This window comes from Falco peregrinus, chromosome Z (assembly GCF_023634155.1).
Source record: "Falco peregrinus isolate bFalPer1 chromosome Z, bFalPer1.pri, whole genome shotgun sequence".
NCBI lineage: Eukaryota > Metazoa > Chordata > Aves > Falconiformes > Falconidae > Falco > Falco peregrinus.
The window spans coordinates 66,594,784-66,613,334 of record NC_073739.1 but is presented as its reverse complement, the minus strand read 5'-3'; the positions used below and the strand labels follow the sequence as shown (position 1 = coordinate 66,613,334).

Sequence of the window (18,551 nt, the reverse complement as noted above, 5' to 3'; positions counted from 1 at the left end):
CTCTACTGTATTTAAAACCACCACTTACAGAACAAGCAGGAGATTTCACATAAACTTTTTAATAGGAAGAGGCTTTTAAATGACATTTATGAACAGAATGACACAACCAAATTGTAACTTCTTCCTACAACTTCAGAAGAGTATGCAGAACTTCTCAAGAAGAATCAGTAACTTTCAGCATTTCCCCAAAGGTTTCTGACATAATAGGACAGCAAGTAACACAAATTTTTCAGAAACTTAAGAGCAGAAGGTACACTGAATGGAACGATTATATAATTTACTACGTGACAGCTACAAACCAGACAAAGACATTACCCCTTAAAAGAAGGAAATCAGAACAAGTTAAGGACTTCAGCACAAGAATTGCAACTCTGCCCTCACATCAGTATATAGCAGTTCAGAAAAAAAGCTTTTACATAGAAGACAACCTATGGCTGTAATCTACTGCTTTAAGCAGTTGCAAAGAATGGAGTAATGGGGTGGTGCAAGATTAAAACTAAGAGAAAATGAAAAACCAAGCTAAACAAAAAATCACCGTCCCAGCAGTTTTTGATAAGAGTAGTTTAAAAACATCTTTTCTTCCTTAAGCAAAATAAGGAAAAAGCAGAACTGTTTGTACCCAAGTATTACTTGTCTGTTTCCTGGACAACTAAGCGTGTATAGAGGGCACCGGGCTAAGCTCTTAGGGGCTGGGACTGCTCGTGGTCTCTGTACTTATAGTGAAGAGTAACTGAGGCCAGTCCTTAACTAGGATGTCAGGGTAATGAATAATAACCAGGTCAGAGGTGTGCAAATAGCAAACACAAACAGGCAAGATGCTGCCGTGGTAACATACCTCTTGTATGGAGCGAGCTGCCGGTTTGTCTTGATGATTGGCCAGTATTAAAAACGGCAACGTACATAACTGTGGGTGCTGGAGAGCAGAATGCAGTTCGTTCCTAGCAGTTTCTAGATCATCTTCAGAGGAGGCGCTGTCTAATACAAATATTACCCCTTGGGATCCTTGGTAGTAACGACTCCAGTACTTCCTGATATTGTCAGCCCCTTCAAAGACAATAATAAGAACTAATTAAAACAATTAAAAATTTAAGAGATTTAACACTTGTATCTGAAAATAACCCTTCTATTAGATAAAAGCAATGGACTAAATTTTTTCTACTAATTAATTATCACTGAATTAATAAATAGGAAAAAGGTAACCATAAATCCAAGACACACAAATGTCAAATTAACATTGCTTTAAATAAGGAAGAAGTTTGTCCCAATGCCGTTTTCATCCCTGAAAGTTTCTACTCCATTAAGGAGTACTGGCAGAGCTACCATCTTCCAGCGCCACATAAACTAATCCTACACCTTCTCACTGAAGTATCTGGGTACTAATACCTAAACCTTTGCCCGTTCTTTTCTACTTAGCCCTGCAGCTCCTTCCCATAACCCATAGCTTCTGTCATAGCAGTTGCTCATTTCTGAGCATGATAAAGTCTTTAAGTTCATCTCCAAACCACCAGGCAACCACTCCACAATTGGGGGAAAAAGGTGTCAGGAAAGCCTGTTAAAGTAATTGGACACTTAATGAGGACAATGGTGATGCAATAGAGTTGAACAGTGAACAAGGAGCTAAAATGACAACATGCAAAGGCATTCATTTCAACTCCTTCTGCTCATTCAACCACACTAAGGATTCTGAAAGAGCCCAAGAGCAGACACAAGTGACTGTACAGGCTTATGTTCCACAGTAATGTTTAGGGCACAGTTCAGCAGCACTCAGCCATCTCAACAGAAGCCAAGCAGTAAGGTTACCTACAAAAAGCTTTTGTCTCCCCTGGAGAGCAGCGTACATTGTAACACTGAGGTAGGGGGAAAAAAAAATTGTATTTGACAGCTGTCAAACTATCTAAACTATGGTTCGGATATAGGCTATTCTTTGTATGTCTGAATCTGGCACTACACTCAAGGGGACTAACACTAAAAAGTGAACAGCAGTAGCAATACTCTAGTAGAAAACTTGACATGTCTGCAAGACAGTGATTTGCAGAGATGTGCTGAAGGTAGCCTCCATAGGCCCTTCTTACTTTGAGATAGGGAGAAGTGAACTTTAATGTAAACACACAGATACCAAGTGCTGATTATAATAAAACTCGGTTTTTTAGTGAAACCAAACTGCACAGAAGTTCTGAACAACATGTAGGCACAAAATGGGAGTTTAATTCAACATAATTACTATAAAATTAATGATATTTAAATAGTCGCTTAATTTACATGTTATGTAACAGAAAAGACATTCACTAAAGAAAGGTGAAGAAATCAGTATCTAAAAAAGAATTTACACCATGTACTTTAGGCATCCAATTCAACGTATTCAAATCTTGACCCACAGAGTTACTATCTTCTCTGTACTGGCCACACTGGAACTGTAAGGACTCCATGCCTGTATTCTGCACCCAGCACAATTTAGGTGGGTAATGAACTTTGTGAACACACACTTTTTCCCACACAGAATGCTGAAGTCATACCTAAACACTTCTGCAAGACATCTAAACTGTTGATTACTTAAAAGTAAATGGGCATGGGATTTAGTCAAGACCTTGCTTTATTTTTCTACTAATATAACCAGACTCAAAGTAACAATGTACAAACAGGACACCTTTCATTTATTTCATCATCAACCTCTGAAGATCAACATTACTTACACAAAAGAGGGACTTCATTGAAAGCTAATTCTATGTTTCTGTACCACCAGAATATCAACCAATTGTACTTGTAAAGAATTTCATAGCATCTGTTAGATGTCCCAGTCTTTCCAAACACCTGTCTATGTCAGAACCAAGTATGGCAAGTTGCTAGAGGGACACTATTTACATAGCCACACACAGCAGTCTGAAGTATCACATTACTTAAAAAAATGGTAGAGAATTATTTTCAATGAACTGAAAGGCCAATACCACGATCAGTTCTTTGAAGGTCTTTTCTTCCTAGCAACATAACATCTGTCTTATTTACTCTAAGCTTCAGCCAGCTACTTTTCAATCACATGTCACTGCCGCCAGACTTGGGAGTCTTATCTTTATAACCATACTGTTCCTAAAGAGAAAAACTGTGTGGTGAACTGAAGAACATTTGATCTCTTGTATTCAGGCACATGGAAGAAAGCAGCTCACGGATCCCCATGTGGGACACCAGAGCCAGAGAAGCAGTACGCTGATTTGTTGACCTGTCCTTTTGGTTCAGGTTCTTTAGCTGCTCAACTTTGTTTCTCCACATCAACTGCCCCAAAAGGAAAACCACCAAAGTGTAGTATTGCTTTTTGCTCCAGCCCTGGCCAGTTGTCATTTCACAGTTACAAGAACCAACTAATAATGTCCAACAAAACCTGGTATTTCTTTCAGGATCTCCTATTAGAATAACAACGTGCTCTGAACCTGCTTACATTTCATTCCTGAGGAAATTACAGCCTGAAGTTTAAGAATAAGAAAATTTGCACTAAGCAAGAGAGAGTCTGTACCTCGAGGTGCCGTTTTAACTCATTTTCTGCCAAATGCATTTGAAAAATTATTATTGGCATCAATAAGCTATCAGCAACTGCAGAACACAATTTCTACAAGACAAGTAAGCTTACTATTCTTCTGCTTTAACTCCTCACATCCAGGGAGTGTAACCTAGTGCATTAGGTAGTATGTTGTAGAGCTACCCCAGGCAGAAAACACTGGCCTGTGAATAGTGATCCACACATCGCACTTCACAGCATGACAAACTCAGTCTCATCGAGCCAGGAGTTGTTTTTAGAAGCACAGTTTAGCACAGACTATCCAATAATTAATCCTTTATTCCAAAGGTTTCTAAGACAGGGATATGTGAAGTCTGAGTTCTTCAGCATTCCAGAATGTAATGTGCATCCATCCATTAAGCACCCTTGGCCTCTCAGAGAACACCAAGATAAAACCAGAAACTTAACTGGTACCCAAAATTACCTATCAAGCAATAGTAACACACGAGATAAGCATTTAGGTTTCAGTCTAATATTCGGTGTTTCTCTAACAACTTCACAGGCACGCGGATGTTTCTTCAACCACTTCATGCCTAAATTATGAATAAAAAAAACAAAACCAGGAAAAGGGAAAAAAGAAGGTGGAGAAGAAAAGGGGGGAGTGGCAGGGGGGCAATGGGGAGAAAGGAAAATACGGGAAAATAGGGGTGGAACAGGGGGAAGAAGGGGGGAAAAGGGGGGAGGGGAAGAGTAAAAAGTCTCCATAACATCAGAAAGATATAACAAGAATTCACATGAGACTAGAGAACCTGCTATAGAAAAAGTTCACTAAAATGTGACCTTAAGCATAGTACTTTCCTCAGACACAGGCAAGAGCCACGACTCATGACTAGGCATATGATTTGTTTCCCTCAGTAATGAACCCACAGGACTGGGCTGAGTCCTGTGATTTGATTAAACTGTCCCATTTACAAATAAACTGGGGGGGGGGGGGCGGGTGTGTGTGTGTGTGTAAAAAACAAAACCATACAACACAGTCACGCTACTTATTAGGGAAAAAAAAACAACAAACAAACCCAAAACATTTCGTAAAACATAGTCTTGAATTACTTTATAAAAGCAAAAAACCCCCAAACCTCTCCTTACCGAGAAATGACAGAGTGCTGTAATTAAAAAAAACAATTATTCAGCAATACTACAAGCCAGGTTTATTTAACTAACTGTTCAAAATTTTAGAAAGTTTTAATTTATAATTTTTAAAATACCAAATAAATATTATTTTTTTTTATTATCTGCCAAGCGCATAGTGTGTCAATATTAACACCATTTATGGTTTGTTATCAAAGCCAGTAGTATACCCTCAAATGCCCCCTGGAAGCTTGGGGGAGAAGAGTTTGAGAGCCATGTGCAGTTGAACACACATCCAAAACTGGCTGCACAATTACGCAGTCTTGTAAATGTTATACAAAGTGCAGAACTTCAAATCCTCCTTCCAACTATGAATACTATGTTTAGACCTCCATTCACAGAAGTTAGAGGCTACCTTCAACTCCCCCCTTTTCAATACTTTCAGGAGAACAAAACATTATCATTACTGAAAGCAATCTGAAGGTGTCAAATTTGTTACTTGTCAAACTTGCAGCAAGTCTCCACTGAGAGCACAATGAATGTCACAGAGCTCTTGTTTCAAGATAGTCTAGCCTGTGCGTGAAAGCTTTTTTTGACCTCAAAATACATCACAGCTCTAGAGAAGTTGAATGTGTAGTCTCAAATCCAAGAAGGAACTTTTTTACCTTCCCACCAAAAATAGCTAACCTGGGGCCATGAAAGAATGCAGGCTGAAAACATTTTTTCTACTACTTCAAATAGAACATCCACCCACCTGAAATAGACACCCACCTATTTTGAAGGTTTTGTAGTTGATTTAAAAACTGTATAGATAATTCCTCTTCTGATATAAAACAGATCTTTTCTAATCAGCAAAAAGGTGGAAAAATGCCAAGGAATATGTAAACTACACCACAAAATCTTTTTGCATTAAAGACTGGCCCATGGGTGGGGGAGTAAGAAGGAATGGAATCGAAAAAGAAATCTTTTGCCCATTCTTGCACAATTTTTAAATATAACCTACCCTCCTGCCCCAAGAAAATCTTACGAAAAGAATTTTGAAATAACTGTTTCTAAATCTACATAAAGTATATAGTGTCACTTGCCATCATCTTCTGACAAGGAAAACTGACGTGTTTTCTCAGGTAATCAGGAAGATACCTGAAATCTTAGAATTCTTAACACATTTTTTAGAGATATGGGTGATCCTTATCTGTCTCAGGCACTCTCTCTCTTTAGGTCTCCCAGTACCCCCTTGCAGAAATAACAGCATACAGACTTTTGTTTTTTGGTTTTTTTTAACACTAGCTATTTTTCAACCTGTTAGCTACTTTTTATTACAAATAAAGTAATAAATCCTTTCCAAGATACCTCCTTTGTACATACATGCAATTTGTCCACACTGACAGACACATTCATGCACAGATACAGAAGTTTCCCGCAGGCATAATGTCGGTCACTATTAGATGGCTATTCTGTATTGTTACTGCTTATAAGTAAGTGGCAATACAGATGCTAAACCAAAACCCTCCTCAAGGTTCAGAAATCCCACAACTTTTGCTTCCTAGTGTTTAAGACCAAGTGATCACAGCCTGCTCTCTCTAGCCTTTCAGGTAGTGCACTCCTGTGATCACACACAAGACATGGCAGCAGGGAATTGGCAGGTTTTTTTTCTTAAAGAGGCACATTTTGAGATTGCTAGATCAGCTGTAGTAACTGCAGCAATTCGACAACAATCTAAACAAACAGCATAAAAGAGAAAATCTTCAAAAACACTGAGAAATAATTTTTCTGCCTTTATATTCAATATATTAAAAAAATGAGAAATACACGTAAGTTATTGTGCTTATCTTTCTTATCAAACTTAAGTTTATGGAAACCATCTCTGTCATCTCCTGTCTGCCTTCCAGTCTTCCCCTGTAAGATTAATCTGGAAGTCAAGCCTTCAGTATTTTCCCTATTAGCTAACTTAAGTGCTGTCTACAATTCTGAGTCTCCACCTGCTCTGATACTTAAAACTGTTAGAACAACATTCAGGTTGCAAGCACTTGGAAGTTTTAAAAACACCATATTTACACTTGCCTGCAGAAAGACAGTTCGAGCTACTTAGATTTGTGTATTTTACTACCACCTTACAATAAAACACGCAATTTGAAACAAACATCTGTTCAGTCAGGAACATAAAGTTCATTAAAAAATCTTACAGATTATTTCAGAAGGAAGACAAGAAAATATGTGTCCTGCAGTATGCTCTAACATTTAATGTTGATGTCTGAAGCTTTAATAGTTTGCAGCAGGTGGCACAACATACTAAACTGGACTCCATGTATGATAGCCATTCTCAAAATCATCCCTGCTTCTTTTTTTAAGTTGGGGTTTTTTTGGTTTAATTTGTTGTTTGTTTGGGTTTTTAAGGCCCCAAACACAGCCCTATAGGGCTAACAAAGAATGACTGGCAACAAGAAAATCATCTGCTAGTTTCCTCTCTACCCATTACTTCATCTCTACCCTTCTTCCACCTCTGCTAGAGGACTCAGTAACACCCAGGACCTCAGAACCAGTGGCAAAACTCCCCAGGCTCCTGACTGCTGCCAGCACCCAGCAAGGCTCAGATCTACCCTCCTCTGAGCTGCGGTCACACCTTTGGTAACAGTGCAGGTAACCTCAAATAAAGCCCAAAAGGAATCTTTCTCTGTAGCACTTAAGACCAGTAGGCTTGTAAAGAAAGCAACAAGTCTACCACAGCCATGTATTTCTGTCTGTTTAGCCCTTCTGCTGACCGGCTCACAAAAGTTTGAATTGCTTTAGCCTTTGAAAGGATCAAGGCCTTTTCTGTCTAGAATCAAAGATTAAAACTTTTTGTTTTGTTTGCAGGGGAGCTCAGAAAATGCAGGTATCATTTCTGATGTGGAAGTAGGCTACCTTGCTCACCCTTTGATTCAGCCTGAAGAAAACGGAGTTGCAACTCCAAGAGGGGACAAAGGCTTTTTAGCAAACCAAAGGACCTAGTCTTCTCTCCACAAATCACCCCATCAACAAAAATCAACTAGCCCCCTCAGCTCACAGAAAATGTAACTGGGAAATTTTCTGTTTTGATTATCATACTGTACATAGCTTTGATAGGCATCGCTTGCATGGCTCCTACTTGTTTTGAATAAGATAGGCAGCAGGTTGTCTATTCACACTGTAAAAAGCTTATTGTAGAAAAAGAACAGTGCAAAGATTGCTACGTTGAATCCGTATTGGCACTTCCTTAGGACTCATGTTAACAAGATCCATAAACAGGTGTAAACGTTCTGTTTTATGCAATGAGCAAACCATGTGACAGAGCCTGGGCTTAGGTACCATTTGAACAGCAGGCATAGTATGTCTGATAGCAAACAGATCTAACTTTAATTGGAAGCTGAATGTCTCTGTGTGACACACCATTTATTGGTGGTTTCAGGTGGTGTGCCTCCAGGCTGGAATTTGTTGGAACAAAGAAAAAGCTTCCTATTTCCTTTGCACCTTCATTATCTACCTTGAGAATAAACCTCAGGGTTCAGCATCCCAAACACTGTTTGTTTCAGCAAAACACTGTCAGAACTTTCTGAACAAAAAACGTTATCATCTGCCTTATTTTTTCAGTCTTTCCCCACCCTGCTCTATGTTCATCATAAATAATTTTATCTTTAGTTCCCACCAAAGATTGCTGCACTGTAACAGAAAATCATCAAATCTGTAATTTCTTTCTGTCCCAGTACTCAGTTGAGTTGCATAATACAGACAGGTATTTCCAGTTATCCTGGTAAAAAGTACATTCTGAGACAATGTGGATGGCACATCTGCACACTTACCTAAATTACATATATTATTTTATGGACTAAATTCTTGGGAAGAAAATGTAATTTGTTTTAATTTCTCAGGGAGCAGGAAGGGATTATTGCTATATCAAAAAAGAAACTTTGAGAATGGGCAGTTCAACTCGGTCAGTAAATAAAGCAAGACCTTTTCAAGTAATTCAAGCAGTCCTATATTTGATTTGAAAGCTATATATATTATTACTTATTCAGGATCCACTTCCAATGTTTTTAAATGTTTATGACATTGGATAAAAAACTTATTTTCTGGGAGTAAGGCAGCCTGTCTTAGGAAACAAACACAATAAAGAAAATATCAGAAATAGGATTTTTTAAATTATATTCTAATATCATGTACATCAAAGAAAATTTTCTGCAAAAAGAGCACAGCAAACATTGTTCCTGCCCTTAATCCTAAAGGATGATGAAGTGATAATCAGACCAGGTAGAGACAAAATCAGAGAGACTGTTTTACACACAGTTTGCCTGAAAATTTACAATCCCTACAGAAATGAAGACATAAAAATCTCGCTTCATTAGCAGCTCCAGAAAACAACCTGCACAGTTTACTGCAGTAAACTGCAGTTTACTAGCACTGCCTTCAACTTCAAGGAAGGATACTGCTTCAACCAAACAAAAATGACACTAAGTAGTCAGCATGTTTCACATAACTGCTTGACTGCTGAATATCACAACCTTAAACAGTATGACTTTGGCTATAAGTTTTTTAAATAATGGCTGTTTAATATGTTGCTGTATGAAGCTTTCAGTTACCTTAAATTAAATTAAAACTATATAGAACTTTACCCTTTGAATAACATGCAACAATGGACAGTGATTGTTAAGAACTTTCTACTTTCCTCCAAGTTTCCAAGATCAAATGTCTCGACAGGGCCTCCATACTATGGTAAAGTGAACCTAAGTAACAGTAAAGTAACAACTGAAGGCAAAAACCAGGAATAAGCACAAAATCATAGGCTTCTCTTCAACACCAAAAGCAGATATTGCAAAATAAAATTTAGCAGTGATAAATACGTAAGATGCTTTTCTTCCTTTTCATACAGCAGCAAGAGAGAAAACAGAAAGCTCAGACTTTCCATTCATCAAACAGGAAAACATCTCTCAACTAGAAGATTAAATGCTGACCACCAACTTTGGGAAGAATAAAAAAAACTCTTGGAAGCTTGCCTTAGGTCCCTTACCTAGGCAATGAAAAGCTGTAAGAATTAGTATTTTTCTCCAGTATCTCACAGAAAAAACAGACAATACCATTTCTAAGTAAGACATTTAAACACCCATAGTGAAAGGGAAGAGAAATGAATGATGGAGTAAAAAAATGCTCATAATCCTTCTGTCTTTGGGAAGAGATGAGTGAAAAAAATAAAATCAGGACATGCTGCCATAGAGATCAAAGCACACCACTGGGATAAGGTTTTTCTTAACACACATACCTGCATACAGTAAAAGTTGTATGATCAGAAAAGATTAACGGAGACTTTAACAAGGATCTGCTGTAGAATACTCAGATTCAATTCTTGATGCAAACCTGTATTTACCTATACAAATAATGTATTTCATAGAGATCAGGCATCAAAAACGTATTAACTGGGCTAAAAATAATTCACTGTGTTTCAAAAAAAATGCAAAAAGTGACCTAAATACACATTATGCAGACAACACGCTCAAGCAGAACCAACTCTACCTCTGTGGCATGATCCCTTTATCAAAGGAAAACTTCTGCTTCTTTTATAGAATACATGCTCAAACAAGAACATGTATGTTTAAATCCGTGGACCAATGGTAGTAAAGAGGAAATGCTATCTTTTTAATATGTGCTTATATCAAAGCCTTCTTGAAACCGTTTCAGATAAGATGACCACCATGAAACTTGATTTCATCTCAAGAAAATTCATTCAAGAATCAACTCATACCCAAGAGCATTCAAGAGAGGTTTCAACCTTGCTGAATATCTAAACATCCTAAAGATTCATTCTATTTACAAAGATAATAAGCAAGATCTATAGGAGTTCTCGAATACAAAGATGATCTACTTTTTTTTTTTTTTAATTAGAAGAACATTAGATGAAATTAGACTACACAAGAACTCTCATTAGAAGAGTGTTTTCTTCTTTTTAACAGAGAAGCTTCTTGATCATTTAAGACTCACGGTCAGAACTTGATAGCCAAATAGCTTAGCTGTACACAGACAATTAAAAAACCCACAACCACAAAACAATCATCCCTCCCAAAACCCAACAAGTCCAACAAGAGAACAGATCTCAAAGAATATAATTCACTGGAAGTTGGCTGCCTTTGCAACACTTCAGTGGTGCAGCGAATATACTGGGTTTTGCCAAATGTTCACATAGTTACCTGAACTACTGCTCTTAAGTAAAAGCTTGTATGTACAATAAACACAGGGAACAAACTTCCCTGAGCATTACACTCCAGTTTGCATTTCTGTATAACTTAGCCACTGCAATCCAAAAAATTACATTAAGGAAATACACCACACTTATTTGCCTTCTTCTCCTCTGCTTTTTACTTTTTCTTCTTTGTAGTCAGCATTTGTACAATTTTTCTCATCTTCATCTGCTTTGGTGAAACACAGGTTTTAAATTCCAGCCATACTGATTTATCATTTTTAAATTGAGAAAAACTAACAGTTTGATGAGATTTAGACACTGCATCTTTTATAATCAAAATAATAAAAGCTATACCTCCAAGTTCTTTTACATTCAAGATGGCATTCTGGAATGGCACCGCTTTTATATTAAAACCTACAAACAGAAATAAAGAGTATTAGTAATTTATTTGTTAAAGAGGCTATTTGAAATCAGCTGCACACATTCATAAAAGACTTTTTTCATCAAGAACCAGGATTTTGCATGTGAAATTCTGTTTCAATATCATGTTTAAAAATATCAGTTATAATGGGAGAGGAGAGAATAAATCAGGTTAAGCAATGAAATCTGCAATGATACTACTGCAGCAGTAATACAGAAATAATACATACAATGTGCTGGCACACATAATATTCAGCACAAAACTTCCATTCAGGCCATTTACCATTTGGCAAGGAGCTAGTATGGAATACACCTTTATAAAAACATCTGTTAATCCATTTGGAACTGAATTTTAGATTTCAGACTACCAGTAGTATGAAGTGATCCTTCTGCAATTTTTAGGAGACATGGAAGCCAACATGCAATTCAAATCACTGTTTTCTTACATTTAAAGTTCACAGGTTTTGGTTACACCTACAGCACTAATCCTCTCTACAAATGTTATTAACAGAAAGATCCTCTTACAATCCTAAGTGGTATGTATTAAAATGGTTACAAGCAAACTAGAAGCATCTATGAATCCTCTATTAGGCTGTTAAATCCTTAAAACTGAAAAAATTTCCTTTTTTATAATGTGATTTCTCCCTTAATTGAAGATTCAGACAGCCAAGAGAAAGGGAATGTAAAAGGCTCCCAGCAATCCATCAATATACTATGTACTAAATTCTGCCTGTTTAGTGCATACATACATGTAAGTGTATATAGTACATTATATAGGAAAAATTATGTCTGTGCTTTTAGCATAAAATGTCCAGATAGACATTAAATTTATTTCCATCTCGCACAAGCAGTTTCAACATGATTACGTACCTGTGAACTGAGTGCAGAAGTTTTGAAAAAACGTGTTTTACTCCAAGTTTATTAGCTATCATTTAAAAGAAACAAGATGGTTTTTCTCCCCAGATCAGACCAATAAGATATTCCAGTACTCCAACCATGGTCAGTGCTAGATGCAGCAGAGGAAAGCGCAAGAAAATCTGAAGGTAATAATTATGTATTATTTTTGTTGTCTTAAAACAAATCCTAGACTCTTCCAAAGAAAAACTGGAGTGGACCTGAGTGATGTTCATGAGAAAAGCCAAAATACAGGTTGCAGTTTGAAAACTGAGTGGAGTTGTCATGTTGTATTCTTGGATCCTCAACAATATTTTCTGATATAGCACAGATAAGGTACATATGGGTATATTATTATAAGCTGAATAGCCTAGATATGCATCATTTTGGTTTGGATGCTCCAGAGTCTGTTTTCACTCCTCCTGCTGCCTAACTACATAATGGTATTTTGTGGCAACTAGCAACATGTAAGACATCTAATTCTTAAATTAATCTTATTTATTATTTCCTTTCATAGAGTTATACTGTTATTTACATTGTTGCTAATACTTCTTTCAAGGTCTCAAGTGTAAAAAGTATAATTTGCACTAATTTAGGTGAACTCTACAGATAAAGCTCAGAAGAGGGGAAAAAAAGACAAAAAAGGCTGAATTACTCTACAATTTCCTTCTAACTTTTTCAGTTAGACATTGACACCTTGTCCACACAATTAAGTGCCAGATCTCTTCAACAATCCCAATAACACTGCTGTGAAGGTAAAGGGTTAATTATTAATCGTAGAAGAAAAGCAGTATTTTCTTGTACCTGTTCCACTCTGAGTACTTGCAGCTGTATTGAATAACCTTATGTTCTTGTAATTTAAACAAAGATACACTGAAAACCAGTTAGGCTTGCTATGGGACAATATAAAATTCAAGCTCATGAACCACAACTAAAATATAAAGCCATGGAACTACAAAGCAAGTTACTTGCACAACACTCCCTATCTGTTCCCTCAGTAAATCAACTTTAGTAAATTGCTGCGGCCACAGAACCAGATTTCTTCCATTGCTACCACCTAATCTCTCCTCTTTCTGAACTTTGCATCCAGGTATTCCTTTTTCTCACTCCACATGTTTGTTTCTGTTTTGTCTGATGCTGTTTTGTGTTTGGGGGTGGGGGTGTGTGTTTGTTGCTGGGGTTTTTTTTAATCAAAATACCCGTTTAGGTACTAGGCATTCTGGTTCATCTATATCAGCACACATACTCAACATTCTTGGACTTAAGGTACCTTTATCTGTGGCTCTTGTGTCTGGTTTAGGTATCTTCTCAATACCACTGAAACTTTCTGTAATTTTATTCTCTGATGTCACTGTGCCCTTACTACATAAAAAAGTCTCTTTGTTGGTCTAAAAATAAAGGGTTATCACCAGAAATAAAAAATTTCCATTACATTTATTCTTTCAATTGCTAGCATATACCACAAGGCAGTACTGACCAAATAGGAGAACAAAAATCGCAACTTAAGTTTCAGAGCATCACTGTCCTATTCTATTTTATAGCAGCACATTCTCCTCTTCTCTGTCCATTTAGCAAGAATGCTTAAAAACCAAAAGTAAGAAGGGAAGAAAGAAATCTTTTAATGTGTGTCTACACTACACTGCTTCTAACAGTTCTACTTTATTACAACAAAATGTATGTTTTGACTTTCAACACATTCCAAATTTTATGTCTTCACGGGTATTCCCCAGTGTATGACCAAACACTGAAAGAGTAAGCAGTGGTAGCTTCAAAGCAATCCATTAGCCTCTTGCAAAAGCAAGGTAACTAAGCCTAAGTTCTGTACCACCTTTGCTGTATGTTCAAAAGTTTCCTTTGGGCAATGTTACAGCACACCATGGAATAAAGACAGCATCCTACCTGTGGTAGAGACTATATTATCTGGGCTTTCACTGCAAAGCTGTGATAGAAGACTTGTCTTGCCAGAACCAGTGAGGCCTATGCAAACCAAGTCATATTCAGGTCGTGGTGGTGGCGGTCCCTTGCAGCAAAGCGCTCTGAAACACTGCCAAGGTAGGGAAAAACAAACAAAACAAAAACAAAAGGAAGAAGTTATTTTTTTTGCAAATACGTATTCCATAAAGTTCTAAAAATCAAGTTTATATAATTTAAGGGTATTGGAGATAAGCAAATCATTGTTCCAACTTACTGTTTTGACAAAATCAACAAGTAATAGACTGAGACCACCTCAACTAAAATCTACAACAGCTTTATAAAGAGACATAAACATATCCATTAACTTTTCACCTAAACCTCACAGAGGTCACACCTCAAACTGGATTGAGGGAAGTGACTGCCATTTCTTTAATAGCATAAACAGTGCATATACAGCAAGACAGGCACATGCCCCACTCAGCTCCGTGGTTGGGTATGTAGGTATGAGTTTGCTCCCTGTGCTAATTCCATCCAGTATCTGGTGTGAACATTAGAGCAGCTCCTGAACAGCTGTTGTCACAGGAAAGAATGAGAGAACTCTGCTCCATTGACATCGCTCCTGGGCTTGCTTTGTCATGTGTTTTACTTTACAGTATCAGCTGTCAAAGAGTACATGTTATACAGAAATAAATTTTGCTGGGGTCAAAAATACCTGATCTCTCGCTTTCCCTGGCAAAGCATAAATTAATCACAATATGAAGAATAATAATCTCTTACACAAAGCCTACTTCAGAGTTCTCCTCACATCTCTTAAATAGTATTGCCAAAGTAGGCCAAGCTCATCCAAAAGCCCTTAGTAAGGTTCATCAAACTTTTCTTTATATGTAACACGGAAAATTTTTATGTAAAAATTTAAAAAGTACCATTCTGGGAAAGCTAGAAAGTTTGTTTGTAAGGTATGGGGTAAAATTGGCCACTTGTGTCCAAGCATGACTTTTACCACCCCAATATATATAAATACCTTTTTCCCCAGTATCTGTCACCTTCAAATCAGAGGAATACAAGGAGGGAAAATGTTTGTGCAATTGCTCCTCTGTCACACATTCTGTCTTTACATAGTCCCAGCTCTTCTTTTCCATCTTAACAACAAGCCAATCACTAAACTGGGTAAAGAAATGCAGTCTTGAAAACCTTAACCTAGTTTGTCTGCACGACTACCCAGGATCTCCCATTGAGGGCTACTGCAAGAACAGAGAAACCAAAGAGACGTCCGTAAGACACTGCTGCAAATAGTGGAGTCTGGCTCTGTGAGCTAGTCATCCAAAGAGAACATGATTATAAAAAGACAGCTCACTGAATGCAGAACTTTTATTGGATTCTTTCCCTATAAATGTAAAGTTATTGTACATGTTGCTGAAACAGTCTTCATTGGTTTAAAGAAGCAAAAGGTTAAGTTCAAGAAAAGTTATTAAATTCCTTTGATACCTTTTACAAATGTGAAAGGAAATATTTTAGGAGTAAAGACATTTACAGTAGCAGTTAAGATGACCAAAGACATAAGGTTTTAAAATTCAAAGCTTTGCCTCTATTGAAATTTGACTCAATTTTTTTTTTTCAGAAGGGTTTTCCTTCATATATGTATCCATAGCTAAACGGAGTAATCATACCTTCTAGCTTTATTCACTGAGGTCAGTTTATATTTATAGCGCAGATTCTACACAGCCACAGCAAATATTCTACTCTGGTACTTAAATGAGAAAGGCCAATTGAGTTCATTGAACAATATAAGCTACTTCAGAGTTTCCACTTAATGAATATCAGGCTGAAGGCCACATAAAATTCTTCAAAGCTTGCCAGAGCTCCTGAGGCTGTGTGTCAGACCCTTCGCAGCCAGTCTTTAAAAAGGATTCAATTCGTCCTCATCAGCACAGCATCTCTGCAACAACTTCTTGATGTCATATTGAAGAAAGATAAAGGAGTGGAGGAGCCGAGGAAATCCTCTGCTTCTCTCTGTCCAGACACAGTGCAAGTTCTTATGCAACCAGATACGATTCTTGCAGCCCTGATGACGTTTAATAGCCTACAGTTCTGTCAAAGATAATTATTGCTCTTTGTATAACACATATGGAGGCTCTGTGTGTGACAGAGGTCCTCCACAGGCTGCTTTTGTGAAGTTCATTTATCCCTTTAGTGCATATTTCTTCAGTCTAACTTAGTCTGGAGAATCTTTACATGCTGTTGATGAGATGTATGATCAAAACTCCAGGTCAAATTGCATGTCCAAAGCAGCACGCATAGACCTGCCACCCACCCAACTCATCCTTCACCCGTTAAACACAGTTAGGTATCTAAGTTCCTAAGACACAGCAGACGGAATCCCAGAAGACAGGGAAATGGCTTTCTGCAGACCACTCTTTGATTTGATTTGATATGATTCCCCTTATCTTTGTTACATTCATGGCTCTGTCCTCCTGCAAGGCTGATTTTCTTCAGTAGATATTTTTGTGTGGTTAGATTGAAAAAAGACTTTAAATATTCTAGCTTCAAAAAGCTGCTGAAATTTAAGCTGGTTTGTACAGCAGTTACCACTGGCTAACATGAGAAATTCTACAGCACACTTTAGGGGATATTTGTAGTTAAATGTTTTAATTTTATAAACTTGTTTTGCAGTCCTTGTTACTCAAGCTCAATGAACATCTCTTCATCTCTTCCACTGGAAATATCGCTACATACACAGTCCAATCACTGCCTTCCTGTTCTCTCAGCAGCTTAAAGTTACTTGGCCCCTAACAAAGTCAGGGCTATTTAAGCATCCATTAAAGAGACTCTGTTGTCACAACTTTGGCAGCTGCATCTAGTAGCTGTACAAGATCTGTGGAGAGCAGAAAATTCAGAGGTCATTGACCATGCAAATAAAATTACATCCTATATTCTGCTTTTGATTATAGACAGGAAATGAGTCCTGAAATATTTTATAAAGCATGGACTAGAGCTACACCATTATTTAAGATGTCGTCACGTATTACAGTGCAGTTGAAATGCACAGAACTGCAATAAATGTGTATTAATAACTAAAGAAGCCATTCCTGAAATCCAAAACACAAATCTATCAAAAACATTGAGACAGATGTTTAATTCACAACTTGTGCTCAGTCCTTTCCAAAACTGGCATTCTTTCCACTCAGTTTGAACAATCCAAAGGGCATAAGAGACAACCTGCCTGGTCTTGAAACACTTGTCAGATATGGACCTATAAGGTACTTTCATTGATTCCCAGACTTGATTTGCTCAATGAGTGACTGCTCAATAAAAGGCTGCCTTTTAGGTATTATAAAACAACTCCATACCCATATGAGATGACGCACAGGGAGTGCTGGAGAGGGCAGAAAGAAAACATTCGACTACCACCAATACAAGTCAAGGAGAGCTAGCTGGCATAGTCACTGAAATGTTGTTTGGCATAAGGTCATGCATTTCAGCCCCACTACCAGCAAGAAAAAAGGAACCATATTTTTTGGAGCCTGTCAGGGTATGACCTTACATACTTTAAAGGGAGAGACATGTCAAACCAACTGTCAGTTTTCATGATTTTTGAGAACATCACACTCAAAACTCTTTATAGGCATTGGACCAGGAAGAAGCAGGCAAAGAGACAGGCAGGGAGTTAGGAATTATTTTCTTTTTTTAAATGAACAAGCAGACTTTAAAGTACTGAAAAGAAAACAATACAGTATCTTGAAAAAATGTATGCATTTAGCCAGTTTTGGAAAAAAGGATGTATTTATCCAGGAAACTGGGAGTAATTAGGTGCTGCCGTCTACAGAAAATTGCAATATTCAGCACCACTGTTACTTTCATTTTACTTGTATGTGCGCGTGCATCCTGCATTTGCACATACAATCATTAGCAAGAGCTAAGGGAAGAAGTTAGCCAGACCTACCCTTGCTCAGGGATTTCTAGACCAGCCAGATGATTCCAGTTTTAGGTGGATCAGTATGTGAGCTGACAAATGTGGACAGCATCCCTTTAAGGTCCTACGGAGATTTCTTCTGGGAAAAGCATTAAATATTGTCTCTATAGCAGGGGTGGCCAAACACTTCTGGTATATGTGCCACTCAGAGACCACGGATTGAAGCTCTGGGCAGCAAACATGCCTGAATTACTACTTTCTCCAATGCATAACACTGCCTCTGGCCATTGAGTCTGTCTTTGCCTACTCATTGTACTTCTCGTTTCACTCTCCTTTTTGGGGTGAAATAGTCCATTATTTCTGCTTTGTTCTGGACCCATCTCCTGTCTGTTTCTTTTGTTGCTGCTGTTTAATAGGGGCAAACAGAAGCAAGGGATTTCATGCTTAGTTGGTTAAACGCACACACTCTCATGCAAAACCACCCTAAGTTAGTGCAACATTAATGCTAACAAATCAAGCATTCAGAGCTCTTGAAATCCAGAATTAAGACTGAAAGCTCAACCATAATTCTGCTCCCCTCCCCCTCTTGCTTACAGTTATGGATTCGGTTTTCCTTT

General features: G+C 37.6%; 1 protein-coding gene across 6 annotated transcripts in view; it reads right to left on the bottom strand.

Annotated features, from left to right (window-relative positions):
* Positions 1-18,551, bottom strand: part of ARL15 (ADP ribosylation factor like GTPase 15) — a 224,692-nt gene that overhangs the window by 131,782 nt on the left and 74,359 nt on the right. For all 6 annotated transcript variants that reach the window (XM_055790989.1, XM_055790990.1, XM_055790988.1 and 3 more), the window contains 3 exons: positions 14,010-14,154; positions 11,151-11,210; positions 836-1,044 (listed from right to left, as the gene is read on the bottom strand). In XM_055790989.1, the coding sequence (XP_055646964.1) occupies positions 836-1,044; positions 11,151-11,210; positions 14,010-14,154 (414 nt within the window). The remainder of the gene's footprint in view (positions 1-835; positions 1,045-11,150; positions 11,211-14,009; positions 14,155-18,551) is intronic.